The sequence below is a fragment of the Dreissena polymorpha genome, chromosome 15 (assembly GCF_020536995.1).
Source record: "Dreissena polymorpha isolate Duluth1 chromosome 15, UMN_Dpol_1.0, whole genome shotgun sequence".
NCBI classification, from domain to species: domain Eukaryota; kingdom Metazoa; phylum Mollusca; class Bivalvia; order Myida; family Dreissenidae; genus Dreissena; species Dreissena polymorpha.
In genome coordinates this window covers 12,763,550-12,786,436 of record NC_068369.1, presented here as the reverse complement: position 1 = coordinate 12,786,436, position 22,887 = coordinate 12,763,550, and the positions used below count along the sequence as shown (strand labels likewise).

At 37.0% G+C, this 22,887-nt stretch overlaps 1 protein-coding gene across 1 annotated transcript in view; it reads right to left on the bottom strand.

Annotated features, from left to right (window-relative positions):
- Nucleotides 1-227: 227 nt before the first annotated feature.
- The window catches only part of LOC127860200 (aquaporin AQPAn.G-like), a 29,833-nt gene continuing 7,173 nt past the window's right edge, over nt 228-22,887 (bottom strand). The window contains exons 2-7 of the mRNA XM_052398128.1: nt 10,382-10,608; nt 9,032-9,219; nt 8,090-8,294; nt 5,587-5,667; nt 2,865-2,976; nt 228-2,737 (exon numbers count right to left, since the gene is read on the bottom strand). Of these exons, the coding sequence (XP_052254088.1) occupies nt 2,646-2,737; nt 2,865-2,976; nt 5,587-5,667; nt 8,090-8,294; nt 9,032-9,219; nt 10,382-10,603 (900 nt within the window). The 5' untranslated portion in view covers nt 10,604-10,608 and the 3' untranslated portion in view covers nt 228-2,645. The remainder of the gene's footprint in view (nt 2,738-2,864; nt 2,977-5,586; nt 5,668-8,089; nt 8,295-9,031; nt 9,220-10,381; nt 10,609-22,887) is intronic.

Genomic DNA, 22,887 nt, shown 5'->3' with positions numbered 1-22,887 from the left:
ACTCAAGGTTTCGTGGTCTCATTAGCGGAAAGGGTAGCTCCTGACCAGACTGCACCTATACGTATGTCTCACCAGACTGCGCCTATACGTATGTCTCACCAGACTGCGCCTATACGTATGTCTCACCAGACTGCGCCTATACGTATGTCTCACCAGACTGCGCATATACGTACGTAAAACGGTAACTTGTTTTTCCAAAGCGACTATCATATACGACATATACGATAGCAAGACAAGACACTTTATTGAGACTTGTACAGAGTGCATCGTCTGAATACATCAATAACAAATACATACATGATGTCACGTTTTTAACATTTTGTTTAAAATTTGTTATGTTTAGATATAGGTTTACAATACATAAAAAACTACAAATATATTTATATATTACTTAATGACAAGTTATAACATTTAATTAAATGCCTAACAAGATCAGATATAACAAGTATTAGTACAGTATTACAGTGTTTAGGGGGAAAACCCAATGTATACTACAAAGTAGTGTTCAAAAATGTATTTCTTGCGTTTAACGCATACTAGTATTTAACATATTTTGCTAACATTGATAGCTCATTTGTGTTATTACCATTTATTAATTGGTGGAATTTATACACAGATGGTTTATTGTAGTAAAATGGTTTTATATATTTCTTTCTGATAGTGATATATTGAGTACATTTACATACAAAGTGGAACTCATCTTCTAAATCTGATAGCAATGGTAAGTCAGGATGTTGTCAAGGTGCAAACACTTTCAGGGTTTTAGATAAAACTAAAGAATATTTTTTTATTAACTTTGATCAAAATCATATTAAATATCAATATAAATTTTAAAAAGCTGTTGAAATTTGAAAAACGCTTAAGTATTTCAAAGAAAATGAAAGAACTAAAATATAGAAGCACTTTTCCGTTTGAAACGAGGCTTTGTCAGTATTGCAATATTACCCATTTGCATGCTGGGAAATTTGTCGTCTGCTAAAATGTCGTTTGCTGAATTTCTAAAATTAGCATTTTCTTCGATTTTTTTCAAAGAATACTATCAGAATAGCAAACAGTTTGGATCCTGATGAGACGCCACGTTTTGTGGCGTCTCATCTGGATCCAAACTGTTTGCAAAGGCCTTCAAAAGTCGGTTCCAGCACTGAAAGAGTTAACTAGGGTCCCAGGCTGCTCCTTTTAACTCCTACAACTAGATTGTGCTTTACGATTGTAGTGTCCAGTAAAAAAAATGCATTTGTATCATTTCATAAACAAATACCATTCCTTGTTGGCAAAGCAGCAATAAATTAAAGATTATTTTATTTTTTTCCAGATGTCTGCAAATTATGATGCTCAACTATGCTTTTTATGTTTTATGTGTATACCATGTTTCAATATCATATCTTATTGTCTTTTTTTTCTGCAATGTTGTGTGTGTTTCTAGTTTTAACAAGTTCCCTGGAGAAATAAAAGGTATTGCATAATCCTTACATCACACGTTATGGGTATATAAAGTATTAACAATAACAACATGTTCCTTTTGAGTATCCAGATTTTGGGAATGGGCCGATGAACGATCAGAGGGCGAGACAGACAAATGGCGTACATATTTCAAACATTGAATGTAATAAAAAAATTCTATTCGCAGAAAGAGCGACCAGACCGTTTAACCTCTGGTGATAAATAAATATGTGTATAAATCGGATAGCCATTCATAACATGTTACCAAGTATGCAAAGTTTCATAAAAGTAACAACTTTAAGAGAACTTGCAAAGTCCCCCTTTTTGGACGGACAGACAGAGGGCAAACCTATACTCCTTCCGGTAAAACACTCTAAAGGTATTAAGAACATTAAACATAATCTTTTTTTTTATCAAAGCTTTATTATTTTTTTATTGGAAAATACCAACATAAATGGAATTGATAATACCACAAACAAAATAGTAAAAAATAACTGTACACCCAACATGACAAAAAACACATCACATTGGGAAATTAATAAACGATTTAAGACGATCGAGTAATATTATACGATGTGCACAAAATTAATTTGAATATTTGAAAATAGTGCCAACATTGCGCCACAGGAAGATTTTAGTGGTCATTTTTGTAAAGTAATGTAAGCCTCATTTTAGTGCTCATTTTGTAAAGTAATGTAAGTCTCATTTTAGTGGTCATTTTTGTAGAGTAATGTAAGTCTCATTTTAGTGGTCATTTTGTAGAGCAATGTAAGTCTAATTAACTGGTCATTTTGTAGAGTAATGAAAGTCTCATTTTAGTGGTCATCTTGTAGAGCAATGTAAGTCTCATTTTAGTGGTTATTTTTTAGAGTAATGTAAGCCTCATTTAAGTTGTCATTTTGTAAAATTTATCTCTAATAGAATGCGTTTGTTTTCATTGATATTTAATTTAACTTTATGGACTTTACGCATTTCGGATTTATGCAAAACTTATCAACACATGTTTTAATAAGTAAATACGACATAATGCGTATATATACAGGACTTCGCAGTTTAATAACACATATAACGATCGATAATGACTAAGGCACAATGTAAGTTGATGAATATTCAAAGTGTATCTGATTGACATACACGTGCGCCTGTAGGACTCGGATCAGTCACATGCAATGAGAGCGCTCTGGCAAATCATGATCACGGCGCGTTCAGTCTATGGATAGCTCCAGGCGTCCATTGATCCCCGTTACGTCACCGTTGAAGTGGGATCTGGGGATCACAATCACGTCCGCAGAGCTTGCTGTAAAAAACAAAACTTACAATTACATGGTATGATCATTTGTGTTCGACGAAAATCAGTAAGCTGTATTGTGAACAGAAGAAAAGCTTTACAATTTTCATATTCTCGAAAAGATCTTTTGCAGTACCCAGTTCTATTTCCGCCTCTGGGAAGGTGGCCAAGTCCTTGTACGGTAGGAAGATGTACTTGTAGACGCCGGCGGCGACACATCCTCCCAGCACGGGCCCCACCCAGTACACCTGTGGGAGAGGCATACACAAGCACATTGTATAGTGGTGCCTCACCCAGTACACCTGTGGGAGAGGCATACACAAGCATATTGTATAGTGGTGTCTCACCTAGTATACCTGTAAAAATGGTATAAAAAGTATCGACCCAGTATGCTCACGAGGATAACGTACGAAGAAACCCTAAAAGAATTTAGTGGCTTAACCAGTAAACGTGAGAATGATGTGTACACAAGCAAACGGAATAGTCGTGCCCCTCCTGCTGCAGCTCGACATGTTATGGTCGGCACAGGTACTACTTAAAAGAACCCCGGGTACTTTTTAGTATTCTACAAGGTACTCGGTGTACGGATAATTATCCCGGAGTATGACTGTGTGCTTTTAAGCGTATCTTCCGCACCCAGGGTATATTGTGGTATACATGTACTTCAGAACTTAAGAATCTTTTGAGTAGTACCGGAGTCGACAACGACCAATTGAGCAACACGGCATATATGGTAGACCAACAAAATAACAGTGTACCACCCGAACACTTGTTAGATAAGCGTAAAATAGAAAAATGAATAGTGTTGTTCAACCAAGTACACCTGCGGGAGAGACATACACAAAAATATTGTTGAGTGGTGTACAACCAAGTGCACCAGAGAGAAAGGTAAACACACGAACATTGTATAGAAGTGTCCAACCTTGTTCACTTGTGAGAGAGGCGTACACAAGAACACTGTATTGAGGTGTCCCACCTAGTACACCTGAGAGAGAGAGTCGTACCCAAAAAAACATTGTATAGAGATGTCCACCTAATACACCTGAGAGAGAGAGAGAGAGAGAGAGAGAGAGAGAGAGAGAGAGAGAGAGAGAGAGAGAGAGAGAGAGAGAGAGAGAGAGAGAGAGAGAGAAAGAGAAAGAGAGAGAGAGAGAGCGAGAGAGAGAGAGGGGAGAGGCGTACACAAAAACATTGTATAGTGGTGTCCCACCTAGTGCACCTGAGAGAGAGAGAGGCGTAGAAAAGAACAATATATAGTGGTGTGCCACCTAGAACACCTGAGAGAGAGTCGTACCCAAAAACATTGTATAGTGGTGTCCACCTAATACACCTGAGAGAGAGAGAGAGGAATACACAAAAACATTGTATAGTGGTGTCCCACCTAGTACACCTGGGAGAGAGGTGTAAACAAGGACATTGTATAGAGGTAGAGGTGTCCCGCCTAGTATTTCTGAGAGAGAGGTGTACACAAGAACCACAACACATTCGAGAGAGGCGTACACAAGAACATTGTATCATGATATACCACACAGTTCACTTGTGTCGGAGGCGTACACGCGAACATTGTATAGTGATTTTCCATCCACTGCACCTGTGGGAGTGGCTTACACAAGGGCATGGTATAGTGGTGTCCCTCCCAGTACAAATGTAGAAAAGGCGTTCACAAGAACATAGTATAATGGTGTATCACCCAGTTCATTTGTGGGAGAAGAGTACACAATAACATTGTATAGTTGTGTACCACCCAGTTCTTTTTGGTTTAAACATATTTATTCAGTAATGTGTTTTACAACATAATGTACAAGCATCTAAAGTTTATAGGATTGGAACGATAGCTAGGCTAGTAGGGTTCCTTTCCTCAGTTCTTTTTGCTTTAACCTATTTAGTTTACCTCAATTGCATAGAAAGCCTAAGGCTTATTCGAAACACCATCGAGCCAGTTTCCTGGAACTAGAACTAGTACATGGTGTTTATGGGGGCAAATCTAAAGAACGCCCCCACAGTGGGGATCGAACCGATGACATCCTGATCGCAAGGCGGACACTATATCCACTACACCACTGCGACCCAGTTCTTTTGTGAGAGATGCGAACAAACGGACATTGTAATGTTGTTTCCCACCCAGTGTACATATGGGAAAGGCGTACACGCGAACATTGAATAGTGATGTATAACCCAGTACACCCGTGGGAGAAGCGTACTCAAGAACAATTTATAGTGGTGTTCCACCCAGTACACAAGTGGTAAAGGCAACACAAGAACATGGTATAGTGGTGTCCCACCCTGCACACATGTGAGAGAGGAGTACACAAGAATATTGTAAAGGTGTGTACCACTAGTGTACGTGAAAGGCGTACACAAGAAGATGGTATAGATGTGTAACAACCAGTACACCTGTGGGAAACGCGTTTACAATAACATTATATAATGGAGGCCCACCCAGTACACGTGTTAAGGAGGAGTTTACAAGAACATGGTATAGTGGAAGTACACCTAAGCGAGATGCGTACACAATAACATGGTATACCGGTAATTGCAGTACACCTGTGTGAGATGCACACACAAGAACATTGTATTATAGCGTTTATATATTATTATACGTTATTATAATACAATTTTTGGGCTAAGTAACTTCAAACTTTCTGTTTGACTTTTAAACTGACAGTTCATGTAATAAATAATTAATAATTATTAATATTGGACTAATGGACTTAATTAAAACATATATTAACGCCCATAAATACTTTTTTTCTCCTAAAAAATATTTACCCGGGGTTCTACTAAAATATATTTCAGTAGTATAATGAAAAAAATAAAGTAGTCACACTATTTGAATCTTTAATGCGTCATGTCCGTACCCAGAGATCCGTGAAGTCCCGCGAGACGACTGCGGAGGCGAGGGAGCGGGCAGGATTCATACTGGCACCTGTGAACGGGATCTAAAACACCCCACGATGTACGAGTCATTATGAGTGACTGTCCAAAGAGAACGGTCAATGCGATTTAAAATCAGCCTCGCTCTGGGAAAACGGGGTTTAATGCGTTTAATGCGCAGTGGCTAATAAGGGACGATCATTTTTTGCATTAACTGGATTCCGCTAAGAGGCTTACTTATAACAAAAAAGGCGGAGAGTGTAGTCCCTGATTAGCCTGTGCGGACTGAACAAGCTAATCTGGGACGACACTACGCACATGCATTAAGGCCGGTTTTCCCCGAGCGAGGCTCAAATACATGTAGATGTATTGAGCATTGTCGTAAATATATAACCGAGGAACACATTTTTGTGAAATTATTTCAAATCCAAGCGAAGCTTTCTGTAAATAACAAGATGTGGCAGTTTTAAATACATATACATGTATTTATTCTGTGAACCAACCCAGACGCGTGGAATCGGAAATGGTACTTCACTCAAACGTTCTCAATTAAGTGGAATCAAAACATGTCAAGACTAATGACCGAAAGGAAACAGACAAGAGTCGGGAAAAAATGCGCATGCCAATAACTTTTTAAATCGCGTTCTGAGAAAACTGGGCATAATGCTTGTGCGTAAAGTGTCGTCTCAGATTAGCCTGTGGAGTCCACACAGGCTAATAAGGGACGACCCTTTCCGCCTAAATTGGATTTTTGCTAAGAAGAGACTTCATTTAAACGAAAAATTTCATAAAATCGGAAAGTGTCGTCCCTGATTAGCCTGTGTGGACTGCACAGGCTAAACTGGGACGACACTTTACGCACAAGCATTATGCCCAGTTGTGTCAGAACGGGACTCATTTAAGTCTCGTTCTGGGAAAACGAAACTTAATGCATGTGCGTAAAATGTCATCCCAGATCAGCATGCGCAGTCCGTATAACGTTTAGAATGTCATCCAGATCAGTATGTGCAGTCCGTATAACGTTTAGAATGTCATCCCAGATGAGCATGTGCAGTCCGTATAACGTTTAGAATGTCATCCCAGATGAGCATGCGCAGTCCGTATTACGTTTAGAATGTCATCTCAGATGAGCATGTGTAGTCCGTATAACGTTTAGAATGTCATCCCAGATCAGCATGTGCAGTCCGTATAACGTTTAGAATGTCATCCCAGATCAGCATGTGCAGTCCGTATAACGTTTAGAATGTCATCCCAGATGAGCATGCGCATTCCGTATAACGTTTAGAATGTCATCCCAGATGAGCATGTGCAGTCCGTATAACGTTTAGAATGTCATCCCAGATCAGCATGTGCAGTCCGTATAACGTTTAGAATGTCATCCCAGATGAGCATGCACAGTCCGTATGACGTTTAGAATGTCATCCCAGATGAGCATGTGCAGTCCGTATAACGTTTAGAATGTCATTCCAGATCAGCATGCGCAGTCCGTATAACGTTAAGATGTCATCCCAGATCAGCATGCGCAGTCCGTATAACGTTTAGAATGTCATCCCAGATGAGCATGTGCAGTCCGTATAACGTTTAGAATGTCATCCCAGATGAGCATGTGCAGTCCGTATAACGTTTAGAATGTCATCCCAGATCAGCATGCGCAGTCCGTATAACGTTTAGAATGTCATCCCAGATGAGCATGTGCAGTCCGTATAACGTTTAGAATGTCATCCCAGATGAGCATGTGCAGTCCGTATAACGTTTAGAATGTCATCCCAGATCAGCATGTGCAGTCCGTATAACGTTTAGAATGTCATCCCAGATGAGCATGTGCAGTCCGTATAGCATTTAGAATGTCATCCAAGATGAGCATGTGCAATCCGTATAACGTTTAGAATGTCATCCCAGATGAGCATGTGCAGTCCGTATAACGTTTAGAATGTCATCCCAGATGAGCATGTGCAGTCCGTATAACGTTTAGAATGTCATCCCAGATGAGCATGTGCAGTCCGTATAGCGTTTAGAATGTCATCCAAGATGAGCATGTGCAATCCGTATAGCGTTTAGAATGTCATCCCAGATCAGCATGCGCAGTCCGTATAACGTTTAGAATGGATTTTCATTAAGAAGAGACTACTTTAAACGAAAAAAATCATAAGAGCGGAAAAAGACGTCTGTGATAAGAATTAGCGGACAACACATGCTAATATGCGACGATACTTTACTTACATGCATTAAGCCCTGTTTTCCTATCGCGCGGCGCATTAACACTGATATCGGCTGCCTATCGCGCGGCGCATTAACACTGATATCGGCTGTACATTAACCTGCGCATGATGAGTATAAATGCAGTATCGGAGCCTTCATACAGACGTTCCTGTGCTCTTCGTATTTTCGCGATTATGATGATTTATTAATTAATGGACTAATATCGCGACTCGTATGAGTATAAGTTTCAGTTGCCATTGTCGCTAAGTGTGTTACAGTAGGACGCACCCCGGCGAGATGCAAGACGCCGACAGTGATGCCAATACCAAGGGAAGGGCTGCCACACAGGGTCCTGTTCGTGTCCGTGCAGGCAAATACGGAGGTGACCAGGAGGAAGGTTAACACGAACTCGCAGGCAAAACCCTGGCCGCCACTGAGCCCCATGTGAACGCTCGTCACACCCAGGTTACCATGGAGATAACTGGGTGTCACCCTGAAACAACACTCCTTGGCCTGTTTTACCTAATAATCCTTAGATTTAAGTCTAGATAATAAAGCATATTCCTAAAATTGGAATATTATATAAGTATTTCATTCAAACTTGGCATTAACCGCATCTATCTACGTCATTCTTCTTGTAGGACATTTTGTAAATTACATTATCACCAGTAAAGACCTGTATATATTCAAACACTGGGCGTATTTTTATTGGACTTAAGTCTAATATGTCTAATAGTGGGTTGATTAAAACGGCTCTGGCAGATGGGACTTAAATTTGAGCAGGAATTATAATAATAGCCCCCCCCCCCCATGCTTCTTTAAGCGTGACTTAAACTGGTTTCCAGAGATTTGTGACCCGACCTGTAGCGTTATGTCCACATTGAATAGTGGACATTCCAAATGACAATAATAAACAATTGAGGAATCATTCATTTTTTTGTAACAAACTCAACATTTGAGCCTCATTCTAGGCAAACGTTGCTTTATGCATTTGCGTAAAGTGTTGTCCAGATTAAATTGGGCAGTCTGCGCAGTTTTATCTATGCCGTCACTTTCCGGTATCATTTAATTATTTCTTTAAAGTAAGACTCTATTTCAAGAAAATCCAGGTAAGACGGAAAGTGTCGTCCCTTATAAGCCTGTGCGGACGACACTTTCCACTCATAAATGAAGCATGACTCCTCCATGGCGCGGCCCAATATTAAATTCAAAGAAGTGAAGCCTTTTTACCCCTTCAACAGTAGGGATCCCAGCATTCCACCGAGGCACTGGGCAGCTGTGTACGTGACGGCACGAAGCGGACTGATCTCCATGGCAACCGCCATTGCTATGGAGACGGCTGGGTTCATGTGACCACCGGACACGTGACCGATGATTTGGATGCACACGGTTATCATCAGGCCGAATGTCAACCCGACCTGCAAACAGCCCGTATTTTAATAATATTTCTTTTACGAAATGGTAACGAATTTTTCAAGGATTTAAAATAATGAAATATATCGCGATACATGATATGTGTCGAGCCGCGCTCTGTGAAAAGTTTTTTTTTATGAATGTGCGTATAGTTTCGTCCCAGATTATCCTGTGCAGTTGGCACAGACTTATCGGGGACGGGCCTTTCCGCCTTAACTGGATTTTTGCTAAGAATAGATTTTCTTTGAACGAAATATATCATAAAAGTGGAAAGTATCGTCCCTTATTTGCCTGGGCTGACTGCACAGGCTAATCTGGGACGACACTTTACGCACATGCATTAACCCGCTTTTCATAGAGCACGGCCCATGTGTGTATATCAGTCGGGTTCACATGTTATTTGCAGTTGTAAATAATATTGAGAGGATGCTCCTTGTATAAGATTGCTAGCACTGTAGTAAGATTGATTTTTATACACAAAACTGCAACATCGCCCCTCTTATCTGCGTATGAGTGTCGCTCTGAGTATCGTCGGATACCCACGTTCGACCCATTCCGCTACTCTCCATTTATCTAATGCTGGAGAGTAACGGGATGATTTAGTCGTGGGTATCCGACGATGCGGTCTGGGATAACTATTAGTCGTGGGTATCCGACGATGCGGTCTGGGATAACTGGACTTTCCGCTGGATTTGCGCTAGGAAGAGATTTCCTTCAAACGAAAACTACCATTTGGACGGATTTTGTCGTCTATAATTATCATGTGCGGACTGCACGTGCTAATCCGGTACTACACTTAACGCACATGCATTAAACCTAGTTTTCCTAGGGCGAGGCTCATATATTTACGGTCAACTTGGGAACGTTCTTGTGACATTGTGTTGGCACACGTCGAAGAAATTCGGAAACAATGTAATGCCAAGCACGCATATTATATTGTTCTTGGTTTATATGCTATTACTGGCGATACACTGTTTTTACAACACGTTTGACGCGTTCATAGGTTGCATGCACTATATATGCACTTATGTATGGGAACAAAGTATTTGGCGAATATGTGTATGCTTTGCTGATACCTTTTTTGCCATTTCTGGATCCGGCGACTTTGGAAGTTTTTATTTCAGAATGCTTACAAGCAACGATAGTTCGATGTTTTAGTATAGATACCCGAATGAACTTGCTCGTGACGTCAACAGGCTGCGTTATGTCCACCGCTGACATCGTGCCGATGAACACGAACAGAAGAGTCGCTAAACACTCGGCCGCTGCAGCGCGCCAGAACTGCAACTGTTTAAGCTCGCCAAACCAACTTCCGGAGCGGTTGTTGGCGTCTTTGTCTCGTCGCAATTTTTCCAACCGGGACGCGATGTACAGGAAGTAGCTGTCCATTGTCGCTGCAATAAAACAAAGCTGCACTCGAGAGGGCGCCGTTCATGCGAAACCGACCGCTTCCTCGTACAATCTATCGTGGCTGGCATTACTTTGATCAGACAGATTTAAAATGAAAGGAAATTTATGAGTTAAGTGGAAGTTTTCCTAAGATCAATACAATGCACTTTCAGTAATAGCTTAAAGTATTAGTAGTACAGTACAAAATAATATATAGTGGATACTTTTATTCGGGAATGTAAATACATGTTTACTACAATCACACACATATGATAATCCATGTCTAACCAGACGGCAACACAATAGTATACGTGCAGGGCCGTACCCAGGATTTCTTGACTGGGGGGGGGGCCCAACCGGGAAGGGTTTGGGAGGGTTCCCCCCTCCCTATATATATACTTTTTTAAATTTGGCACTTTGCAGGTGAATTTTATGCTTATAAAAACGATGTTTTGTGATATGAAGTAATGGAATATAACAAGTAAATCAGCACATTTCGGAAGTCTTAAGCTTTAAACATTGGTGTGAATTCACAACAATACTACAAGCTTTTGATTTCCGAAACTTACAGGTTTAAACTGACTATTATCCACATCAACTCTCGTATTGCTTCCACCATTTTTTTTTCACAAATCAATAAAGTCACAGTTTTTTTCTCAGATTTCTTGGGAAAGACCTTGCCTTTTTTAAGGAAAAAAAATGCGCAAAAAGCCTAATTTTGGGGGGAAATAATGAAAGACTTAAATAATCAATTTAACCTACTTTACTGTTTTCAAACAAATTCAATGCAACATATAATTTAATTATACAATATTTTTCTACACTGGATCAGGTTAACTTATATAATGAGATCGATTTGTTGTTTCAATTTTTCTTTTTTTACCAATGAACCATTAATAGGTTGACATTACTCAATTCTCGATACTCAATTACCAATGCGGGGAATCACGTAGTCAGCTTTGATATAAAAAAAAGGCAGCCGATGCCTCGATTCGATGGAGAAATTGAGTCTTCAAACAGGTACATCTACCTTATTACTTACTTGTTTTTAATCGGATAACGCCTATCATAGGGCCAGCCGGAACCGTTTTCGGCTGGTTGGTCTGAGTGTGGAGATAACTCATGGAATATTTCGCGATTTCCTGACGGAAAACGTTTGAAGACTCAATTTCTCCATCTAATCGAGGCATCGGCGGCCATTTTTTATCAAATCTGACCACGTGATTCCCCGCATTGAATTATTTTAAATACTGAATTCTGCCAAATTCTTATCTGTTGCTCGGCAAATTTATGAATCTGTTTTTCTTTTCAACAGACATGTTAACTATCTCATCGTAGTCTTTTTCAGTGATTTCCTTGCAAAAATGATAAATACTAAGTTTTAATACCTTTGTCAGTGTTTTTGTTCCGGTTTAAATTCATGGCCCTATCTCAATGTAACAAGTATATATTGGGACCTAAAAATCCCCAAATAAAAGGTTTCCAAACACAAACAAGTTAACTTTTATAAGAGAAAAATACGTCTAGGGGAAAGGGCCTTCTCAAAGAAGAAAAAAAAACCTGCGTCAGCAATTATCAGACCATATTCTACAACCTCCTGTAGCAGTTGCTTCCATTTGCTGCACTAATCAAAATACATGTACATAAACCATCGATAGATGAAGCATTCATGATCACAATGGGGGACTGATCGGGGATGTGTATACAAGGCGATAAGAAAGCATTGTCTAGGGGCTTACCTCGATTAGCGAGCGCTAATCCCCTTGTTTATCAGGGACAATAAAACATAGCTGCTCTTTTGTTTTGAGGGAAAGTGTACTGTGGGCCCTTGCACGAGAGAAAAAATTGAAGTGGGCCGATCATTAAAAAAAAAATCATAGTTCGACAGCCAGCTGGGGGGGGGCCCGGGCCCCTGGGCCCATGGCCTGGGTACGGGCCTGACGTGGTTGACATTTTCTGTCGCACTATTTACTGCTAGTTTTAGTCACCTTGACACGAAAATGGAACCTAAGTTTAGCAAGAGCATTCTGGCCATGCCGGCTGTGTGTGAACGTATGTTTGATAATTTTAACCTTACATGATATTTAGCGATGCACGCAAGTCGTGCTCTACTATAAGGGCTATTCGGCATTCGCCTACATCTAAGATAAGTAACCTTTCTGTGTTTTGAGAAACAGTTTTCATTATAACCATTTATGAATCAAGCATGCCTTTATACGTCAGCGTGCGCAAAATAACATTGCAGTAAATAAGCCTGTTTTCCTTTTCAACGATCGAAGAAATAAAGTTTTTACATTTTATCGCATTTGAAGATTGTAGGTAACATATATTACTAGTATTATGCAGCGACTCGTTAACTAGATATGTATGTGATCCACCATCTTAATACACAAATTTCCTAATCATTAGACATCGAATTTCGGACACTATTTAAATATGAAGATCAAAATTTGGGGTCCATGTGTGTTATTATTATTGTGTGATCGTTCGATGTTCACAAGTTAGAATAGACATTCGACCAGTTTCACAATACTACTGCTGTCGCTATTTTTAAATATCACGTGACACGTCGAATTTCAGAACGAGGCTGAACGTGTATAGATCTTTGGCGGAGAATATCGATGATTATAAACCAGTTGAATTTTATTTATTACATTCGCGATTTTTATGAGTATTGACACTGGTAACAATAACGACAAACATATGCATGTGTTGTTTAGTCAATACATTGATGAGAGGTTATAAAATAAACATTCTCACACCTAAGTCATATTTCAAAGACATAGTAGATCTATTTACTAGCACTAGCGTATATATTATACGTGTATATACATATTATTTAATCTTGAAGCAAATTCAAGATACCCATTGCCATCAGAGAAAATGTGATCTGAAGAATAAACATTAATTGCTAATTGCACAAAAAAAAAGGATATACACAAGTCGTATAACACAAAACGTTATTAAATAACTTAAATTCTCAAAGGTATGTTTGCTGGTCTGTAATATTTTTCACGAACGATCGAACGTGTAAAATGTGTGTGGACTCAATCATAAGAAAAAGCAATAGAAAATGCAAAGCACGAAAACTATATAAATGTTATGTCATTTTCTTTTAACTTTAATTAATGTTCTTTTACAGTAAAAGACAATATTGAAGAATTTTTTTATACGGTGAAAAACAACGAACGTGGGGCAAACTGAACCGTCTTTGCATGCACCTTGATTTCTCTTAAAACGTGATTATGGGTGATATATATATATATATATATATATATATATATATATATATATATATATATATATATATATATATATATATATATATATATTCCAAACACTAACGAACACTCTTTATAAGACTATGTAATGACGGAGTTTTATTTAAGCGGTACCCGCTAAATAGGTTTCGTGTTTAGCATACAAGTTTATAAATATTTCAAATGTATTTAAACATATTAAGTACTTAATTATGTATCCGAAAATTCTTACACAAGGAAAATCGTTTCTACGCTAATTTTGACAAGGCGGACATTCATTAATATGTTGTTTTAACTACCCGGACATTCATTACCACGCTATTTAGACATCCCGGACAATCGTTCCAACATTATTTTGACAGACCGGATATATACTCCTATATAGTTTTAACGCACAGATTTTTGCAAGGTTTGGCAAATTACAGATCAAAGTGTAAGTCGATATATTATTATATATTTTAACGTTATCATCCTCATGATCACGATACAATCTTACAACAATATAAAGTATTACACAAAATATGAGAATTAAAAAAAAAATATTTTCATAATGACACATTAAAATACCGGATAAAATGCCCAGAGTGTCATATTATTTTGATAAAATGTGATAATAATGACCGGGATATCAATTATTCAGGAACGAATCTCCGGGCTGTCCAAATATCGAAGGAACGAATGTCTGGGCTGTCAAAATTATGTAGGAACCATTATCCGCATTGTCCAAATAACGATGGCACGAATGTCCAGGTTGTCAAAAAACATAGGAATGAATGTCCGCCTGTGTGAAAAATAGGCTAGGACGAATGCCCAGCATTCACTGTATTATTATGATTAAATGGCTAATATCTATACAGTATTTAGTTTGAGTCTTTGGCGTTACATTAGTCTTAGAAATGACTACGTAATACTTCTACCACGAAAATACATTGGGGTACCATACATGGTTTTCAATGACCAGGCATCTACCACGGGTGGTATATGACACCATGCTGTTATTTAGTTTTTGTCGGCACAGTATCTGATAATAACGAGATAATGGGATTATCCGGAACACAGGGGTTATTTACGGAAACGTATATGGTACACCCCAATAATGTGGTCATGCCGGAATAATCTATATCGACTTACTGTGAAATAACATGGTATGTCGACATAGTTTTTTAGCTTTCCCCACCTTAATTTTACTCGTCATAACGACATTAAGTTGAAGTCTCGACGTAAATGTTTCCGGCTTTTCCCGAAAATATATTTGGTCGACATGATCTAAGTCGACAAATCTACATAACTTCTAGCGTCATGCTCTTGTGAAAATGACTTGCCATCATAGTTTTAGTCGACACGATGAGTTATTTTTTACGCCATGACACCTTTTTCATATCATGTCGTTGTAGAATTTTGACATCATCACATTATTGCAATATTGGTTCATGACTTCCGGCGTCGAACAAGTTTTTAGTTTCTGGTATATTCTTTCGAAACACGCAAGACCTCAGACAGTCCATTTTTACAGCAGGAATGCTTGGTATAAATGTTAAAATAACATACACTGTTTGCAAACAATAAATATTAATGTGTTCGTTGGGTTTTATGAGCATTTAGAGAGCTTAAATCTCGATTGATTCATTTAGATATTTTTCTTTATCTAATACATGCAAAACGTGTGTTTAACGACTCACAACTTTTTTATATTGCAGATTTGTGTCTTAGTGGCACTGATATATGTTGACTCATCATTAGCTGTACTTTCAAATCAAGAAAGGGATGTTTGGATTTCCCGTTATCACAAACAGGGCTATACGCGTCTGGATATATGTGGATTTTTGCTTTTCCTACACAACACTGCTCTCAGTTTGAATCAACTGAAACGGATACTGCGAAGGTCTCAAAAGACGCAACGCGTAATCTCCTCTTCCACACGTTATACGAGCAATTCGCTCAGTAGATAAAGAAGGGGTGGCTGTATGTGGTTATAAAACTATATGGAAACTGGTCAACACAACCACAAATGTCAAAGTAACTCAAGAAACAACAAGGTGTGTATGCAAGGTAATTGATCCTGAGGGTGTTGCTCTCAGGTCTGCACATCGCCTGCGACGCAGAGTCTATACCAATAAAGGTCCTAATTTTACTATACACATTGATGGGTATAATAAGCTAAAGCCTTTTGGAATTGCTATACACGTTGCGGTGGATGGATTTTCCAGTTGCGTATTATGGCTGGAGGCATGTTATTCGAATAATGACCCTCGAATTATCGCGGGCTTCTTTATTAACTTTGTGAAACGGATTGGTCGCCTTCTACGTCTGGTTCGTGGTGATGCAGGGACAGAAAACGTTTGGGTACGGGCTATGCAGATAGCGTTTAGGTTTAATGACAGAGATAACATGTCTGGAATGAACAGTTACACGACTGGGAGATCCACTGGCAATCAAAGAATTGAACGTTTTGGGGTAAATTTAAGAGTCAAATTTACTGTGTTTTGGAGGAACTATTTCAAGGATATGGTAGACAGCGGCTTGCTTGATTGATTGATGATCCTGTGCATTTAGAATGCTTGGGATTCTGTTTCATACCATTAATACAACGTGATCTGAACTCTTTAACCCATCTATGGAATTCTCATCGGATTCGGCAGCAAAGACATGTGGAAGCACCAAATTGGATACCGATAGTAATGTACCACCAGCCTGAGACGTATGGAACCCGAGATTTTTCATTTCGGCTTCCTTGCGAATTGGAAACCATTGATCGCTTTCAAGAGAGATACTTTGTAAAGAATCCTAAGTTTGGATGTAAAGATGACGTCATACCCGTCCTAGAACATGCGTGTGAAATGCAGCGGGAGCAACTGCCAATTCCTGAATCGATTGAAAGTGCAACTTCTTCGTTCTTGGCCTTGGCATGAAATATTAGATGGTTTTTACTAATTACATATGCAAAAATATATGTTTAAAAATTGGTTATATTTTGCAAATTTTGCAAATTTAATCGTTAAGTTAGTTTAGTTTAAGTAAGTTTCGTTTCGAGGTTTTTTTACAATGTGTCGATAAGAAACACAAAATTGATATTCTTGTTATTGATATTGATCATGAAGTAGTTAAACGATGTTTTTTTTCTTTGCCAAAATAAATTCACTCATATTGTTGTACACATTTACAGACATTGCAAACTTGGCAAAAACAGATTAATCATGTTCATCATTCAATTGTTAGATTGCAGAAGAATGAATGAAACGTCAATAATTGTTTGAAAACATGGCGGTCATTTAATTATGAAATCCTCGTAAATTGTGGAATGTTCCTTTCAAAATATGGTTCTTTCAAAAGATTTATTAACATTTCATTTCAAACTTCAATATATTAAACGAAACGACTGTTGTAAATCTTATATTTACAATTAACAATGGGGGCAAATATATGATATGTTTATTTTGTATTTTCTTACTTGATTTGCTGTTCCTGAAACTCTAGTGTATATAGTACATGTTTGAAATAAGTGTTCATACTGCAATTCGATCTTTATTTTTTTGAATGGTCAAATAATTCGTTTTTTCAGAAAATGGAAAATTATTCAAATGTGACACAAAATTGGGCTATTTGTAGATCAATTTTAGGGCTAGTTAATGTGATCGGTCTTTCTTCGCCGTCCGTCAAAATTTTCACTAAAGCGAAATCACCTACTCAGCTGTGTCAAAAATACCAAAACATGAACAGTCTTTAAAGCTAGTAAGGTTGTAGTTTGCTTTTATTTCCATATTATGTCCACATCGCACATTATTTATAAAAATATTTTCAAAAATGTGAAATATTTGTTTACGAGCCGGTATAGTTTTTGTATGAGTTGTGATACACGTACCCTTTGACTAGATCGGTCTATGGTCTGACCCTACATATATATATATATATATATATATATATATATATATATATATATATATATATATATATATATATATATATATATATATATATATATATATATATATATATATATATATATATATATATATATATATATACTCAACCGGATTATAAATGTGTTATTGAAAGCGAATTATGCATTTAATCGCCAATTATACGTGCCATCATCATTGTAAAACGACAAAAATGAACGGCGAATAAAAAAGTAACGCTTGGCTTTAATGGCATTATATTTTTCTTGCAGTTGATTACATAATAATAATAATAATAATAATCTCTTTATTTACCGAGGGTAACTCATTAAGACAACACATTGATACAAAGTCATGCAGACAGTTTAACAATGGCAATCTTATTTTCAATGAGGCCTTCAAACAACTATGGTATGTATAATGCATTTCTACAGTATAATGCAAACATGTAGACTTTGACGGACATAAGAGTACTGTAACAGTGTAATAGAAGTGTCATAAAAAGCAAGTATATTATATGACTTCTCTTATATTATTAATTTCTCTTCCGATAATGAAATGGTCTCAAGGAACAAATATTTATAAACAGAAAGTATTTAAGAATATAAATGTATTGTTGATTACATTTTCCCATATGCACACACTAACGCACGCACGCACACACACACGCGCGCACGCACACACCTATACACACACACACACACACACACACACACTTATACAATTACCATATCTTAATTAACACGACCAATATCAATAACAAAAAGTTAACAAAACAGCCGCGTACATTATTGTACAAAGTCAGAGTTTAAAAACGTGGAATACATAATTCTTGAAATAGTTAACGATTGATAGAAGCGGCTGATGTACACAAATATTATAATTACAGAAAACCATATTCATGACCAGTGTTGTTCACAATAGGATATGAAATTACCCAACTGTTATGAAGAATAGCCTGCACCTCCTTGCTATATAAATAGTTTGAAAAAGCAATATGTATATTTGATTGCAGATTTTAAATCTGCAGTAATCATTACGACACTTATGGAGGAGTATTTGACTTTTGAATAAGAGGAAAACAGAAAAATGTTACTACGCGTGAGACTCATTTTGCGCCTCAAAGAGGAAATATTTCTTAAGCCTATGTTTGAAAGTGGTGAGAGTGAGAGATTGGCGAATACTAACCGGTATGTGGTTCCATATTTCCATACCAGAGTAACTTAACGACTTTTTTAAAAGGTTTGAGTGAGGTGTTTTATGCGTCAAATCATTGTTTGATATCGATCTTAAATTGTAATTATTGTTTTTCACCAGTTTTATCAAGTCGTCAATATATGTGGGCGTTAAATTATGAAGAGATTTGTAAATAATTATACCTGTGAAATATTTACATCTGTTTTCAAACGAAAGCCATTGTATTTTTTGTGATTAATCATAATAATTTATATTTAAGTCATTACGTAATATTACTCTTAAAAACCTTCTTTGCAGTTTTGATATTCTGTTTATGTCTCTAGTATTTGCATTTTGCCATGTGACACATCCATAATCAATAATTGGTGTTACATACGCATTATAGAACATAATTTTCATCTCAGGTGTTAGAAAATATTGTATTCGCCTGAATAGTGATAATTTCGATACAAGTTTTGAACAAGTTATATCAACATGGGCCTTCCAATTAAAATGTTTATCAATATGGATACCTAGAAGTTTTTGGGTTGCAACATGTTTTATTTTTGAGTTATTTACAAACAAATTTAGATCTTCTGAATGTTTAAGTTTTTGGCGTGATCCTATAGTCATGCAAGTAGTTTTATCTGGGTTGACTGCCATATTATTTATCATACACCAGTTTTGTGACCTTAGTAAGTCGTCTTGAAGTGTGCAATTTATCATAGTTATATTATTCCCTTTACAGTGGATTGTTACATCATCAGCATACATGTCAGATTCTGATGTTAGTTTTAAGGGTAGATCATTCACGTAAAGTAAAAATAACACAGGTCCTAAAATGGAGCCTTGTGGTACACCGGAACTTATCATGCAGGTGTCTGATGTTACTCCATCTGCCCGAATTAGTTGCAAACGGTTTTGTAGATATGATTCAAAAAACTTCAAAGACGAATCCGAAAAATGATATAATTTCAACTTGTGCAGAAGAATGGTGTGGTCTACTAAGTCGAATGCTTTTTTGAAATCTACAAAAACAGTTCCTATCATATAACCATCGTCCATACAATTTAACCATGAATCAACGAGTCTGATTAAAGCAGTTTGGCATGAGTGGTTTTGTCTAAAACCCGATTGGTGTTCATTTAGTATACAGGTTTCTTTTAAATATTTATTTAATTGAATGGCTACATGTCTTTCAATTATTTTAGAAATTGTAGGTAATAAAGAGATAGGTCTAAAATTATTTGGATCATGTTTATCTCCTCCTTTATGGAGAGGTACAACACTTGCTAATTTAAGTAAGTCTGGAAAGATTCCAGTTGAAATTGAAGTATTTATTAATGTCGTAAGTGGTTGTACGATATAATCTTTGCAAAGTTTAAGGATATCAGGTCCTATTCTGTCTAAGCCACTACTTTTATTAGGATTAAGTTTATCAATTAATGTAAGAACTTCCATAGGCGATATATATTCTAATTTGAACTCTCGATTACCCAATTTTTCATCTAAGAAAATTTTTAAATATTCAAAATTTTCAGGTTTGAAAACTGTTTTCTTAATTATATGAGATATGTTAACAAAATGTTTGTTAAGTTCATTAGCCACAAGCTGTCTTCCACTAACATTAACATTGTTTATGTTTAATGTATAAGGTAAAATTGCTCTTTGATTTTCATTATCATTTGATATGCTTTTGATAGATCGCCACAATTGTCTAATATCTTTCTTCTCTTTTACATAATTACAAGTACCCTATGTTTCACTAGTGTACATTATTCTGATTGGCTATAGTATATCATTTGACTGGGCTTTACTATTCAATGAAGCGAGTTGCCTCCACGAAGCGCACGAGGAAATCAAGCGTGGGACTACTTGGATTAATTATGCCATTTGCGACATGTACACAGTCGAAACTGCGAATTGGAAAAGGAGGCGCTTACTAAATTCATGCACGAATAAATCCCAAATTATATTGTCTTTTAGCCAAACCATTGAAAACATATGCACATGCAGAATGATATTGCAATTACATGTATAAGAATTGAAACGCTCTTTTTTTCGCTTCATCGATGTAAGTAGGTTAGTTTTGGTATTTAATTCGGCTTTATGCAAATTAGTTCCTCACAAAAAAACATGCACATTTTCAACTAGAGACAACTTAACATCTTACATTTAAAAGACCGAAAAGCGCGTTCAAGATAACACTTCAATAGATACAGTGAAGTATCAATCAGATACTATAATGTTGAGCATTAAAATCCGATTCAATAAAAGCTTTATTCAGATTTAACAAAAGTTGAGCTTCAAATCTTCGCATAGAAGCTGATAATTTAAATTATAAATCTTTTATTCTAAATGTCAAATTTAAAAAGATGAGTTATAAAACAACATAACAGCTAATGAGTTTCAAACCGTTCTTCAGTATTTATTCAGAAAAAGTAAGACAAATGAAAACAAAGTTAAGGACATATGAAATGGTCAGAAGTTGGTGGGGTAATGTAATTGCTTGCATTAACATTCTATTATGAAGTTTGGGACAATTTGCACAATTAAAATAACATATACTTCAGTGATACATGAACCAGTTCTAATGAAAACTTTCAAAAAAAGTAAATAATAACATGTTTTCACCTTATAAACCACTTACTTCTTGGGCTTTGGAAGTCCTTATTTTCATGTTTTGTTCATAAATCTATTGACACCAGCTGGAACCTACAATTTATAGCCATGTCCGGAAAACTGTCCCGCCCCCTGGCGGCCATGTTTTTTCAACCGACCAAAACCATTTTCAAACTCAAGAAGTGACATATCCTTTACACAAACATTTTGGAAAAGTCAATGCGACTTCTAGTGTATTCACAAGGTCTTTATTTTTTGACCTAGTTTTCGACCCCACATGACCAGTTTAGAACTCAGTTGAGGTATGATTTGGGCAAATGTCCTGACAAAGTTTCATGAAGATCGGACAAGAAATGCGGTCTCTAGTGTTCATAATGCAAAGGTTCACGACGGACACAGGTCAATCAAATATCACCATGAGCACTAAAGTGCTTATGTGAGCTAAGCACTGGGCAGCCAATTTGTTGACATAGGCATTGAAAGGACAAATAGCTGTTGAAGGACGAGGCGCTGCATGCATGCATGCATGCATGGCATGTCTGTCTGTATGCATGTATGCATGCATGCATGCATGTATGCATGTATGCATGTATGCATGTATGTATGCATGTATGCATGTATGCATGTATGTATGAATGTATGCATGTATGCATGTATGCATGTATGTATGTATGTATGTATGTATGTATGTATGTATGTATGTATGTATGTATGTATGTATGTATGCATGCATGCATGCATGCATGCATTCATGCATGCATGTATGTATGTATGTATGTATGTATGTATGTATGTATGTATGCATGCATGCATGCATGGTTGTATGTGTGTATGTGACCATATGCGCATCTTGGTACTTCTATATTTTTAATATAAATTCAATTAGTGGCTGCTGAGTGCAGAAACCGTAAAGGTTATACCTTGTAGTGCCTATGGCATCAAGGGCAATAACTCATCGAATCAGAATGATTAACATTGACATGAATAACATTGTTTTGTAGTTTCATTCAAATGTTTTGAGAATTATAGAAATGGTTAAAGTTGAAAAAAACAACAACATTTGAACGTCCATCATTGGGAGAAAAATATATCATAAACATACAAACATTATGGAAAATAACTCATCGAATCAGAATGATTACATTGGCATGAATAACAGTGTTTTGTACTTTCATTCAAATGTTTTGAGAATTATAGAAATGGTTAAAGTTGAATAAAGAAGAGTTGTCTCCATGGAATGACATATGCCCCTGAAAAATGCTTTGATAGAGTTATGAGCATTTTTCGAAACCTAAACGCTGATTTTGAAACCTTAGCGCGGACCGTAAGT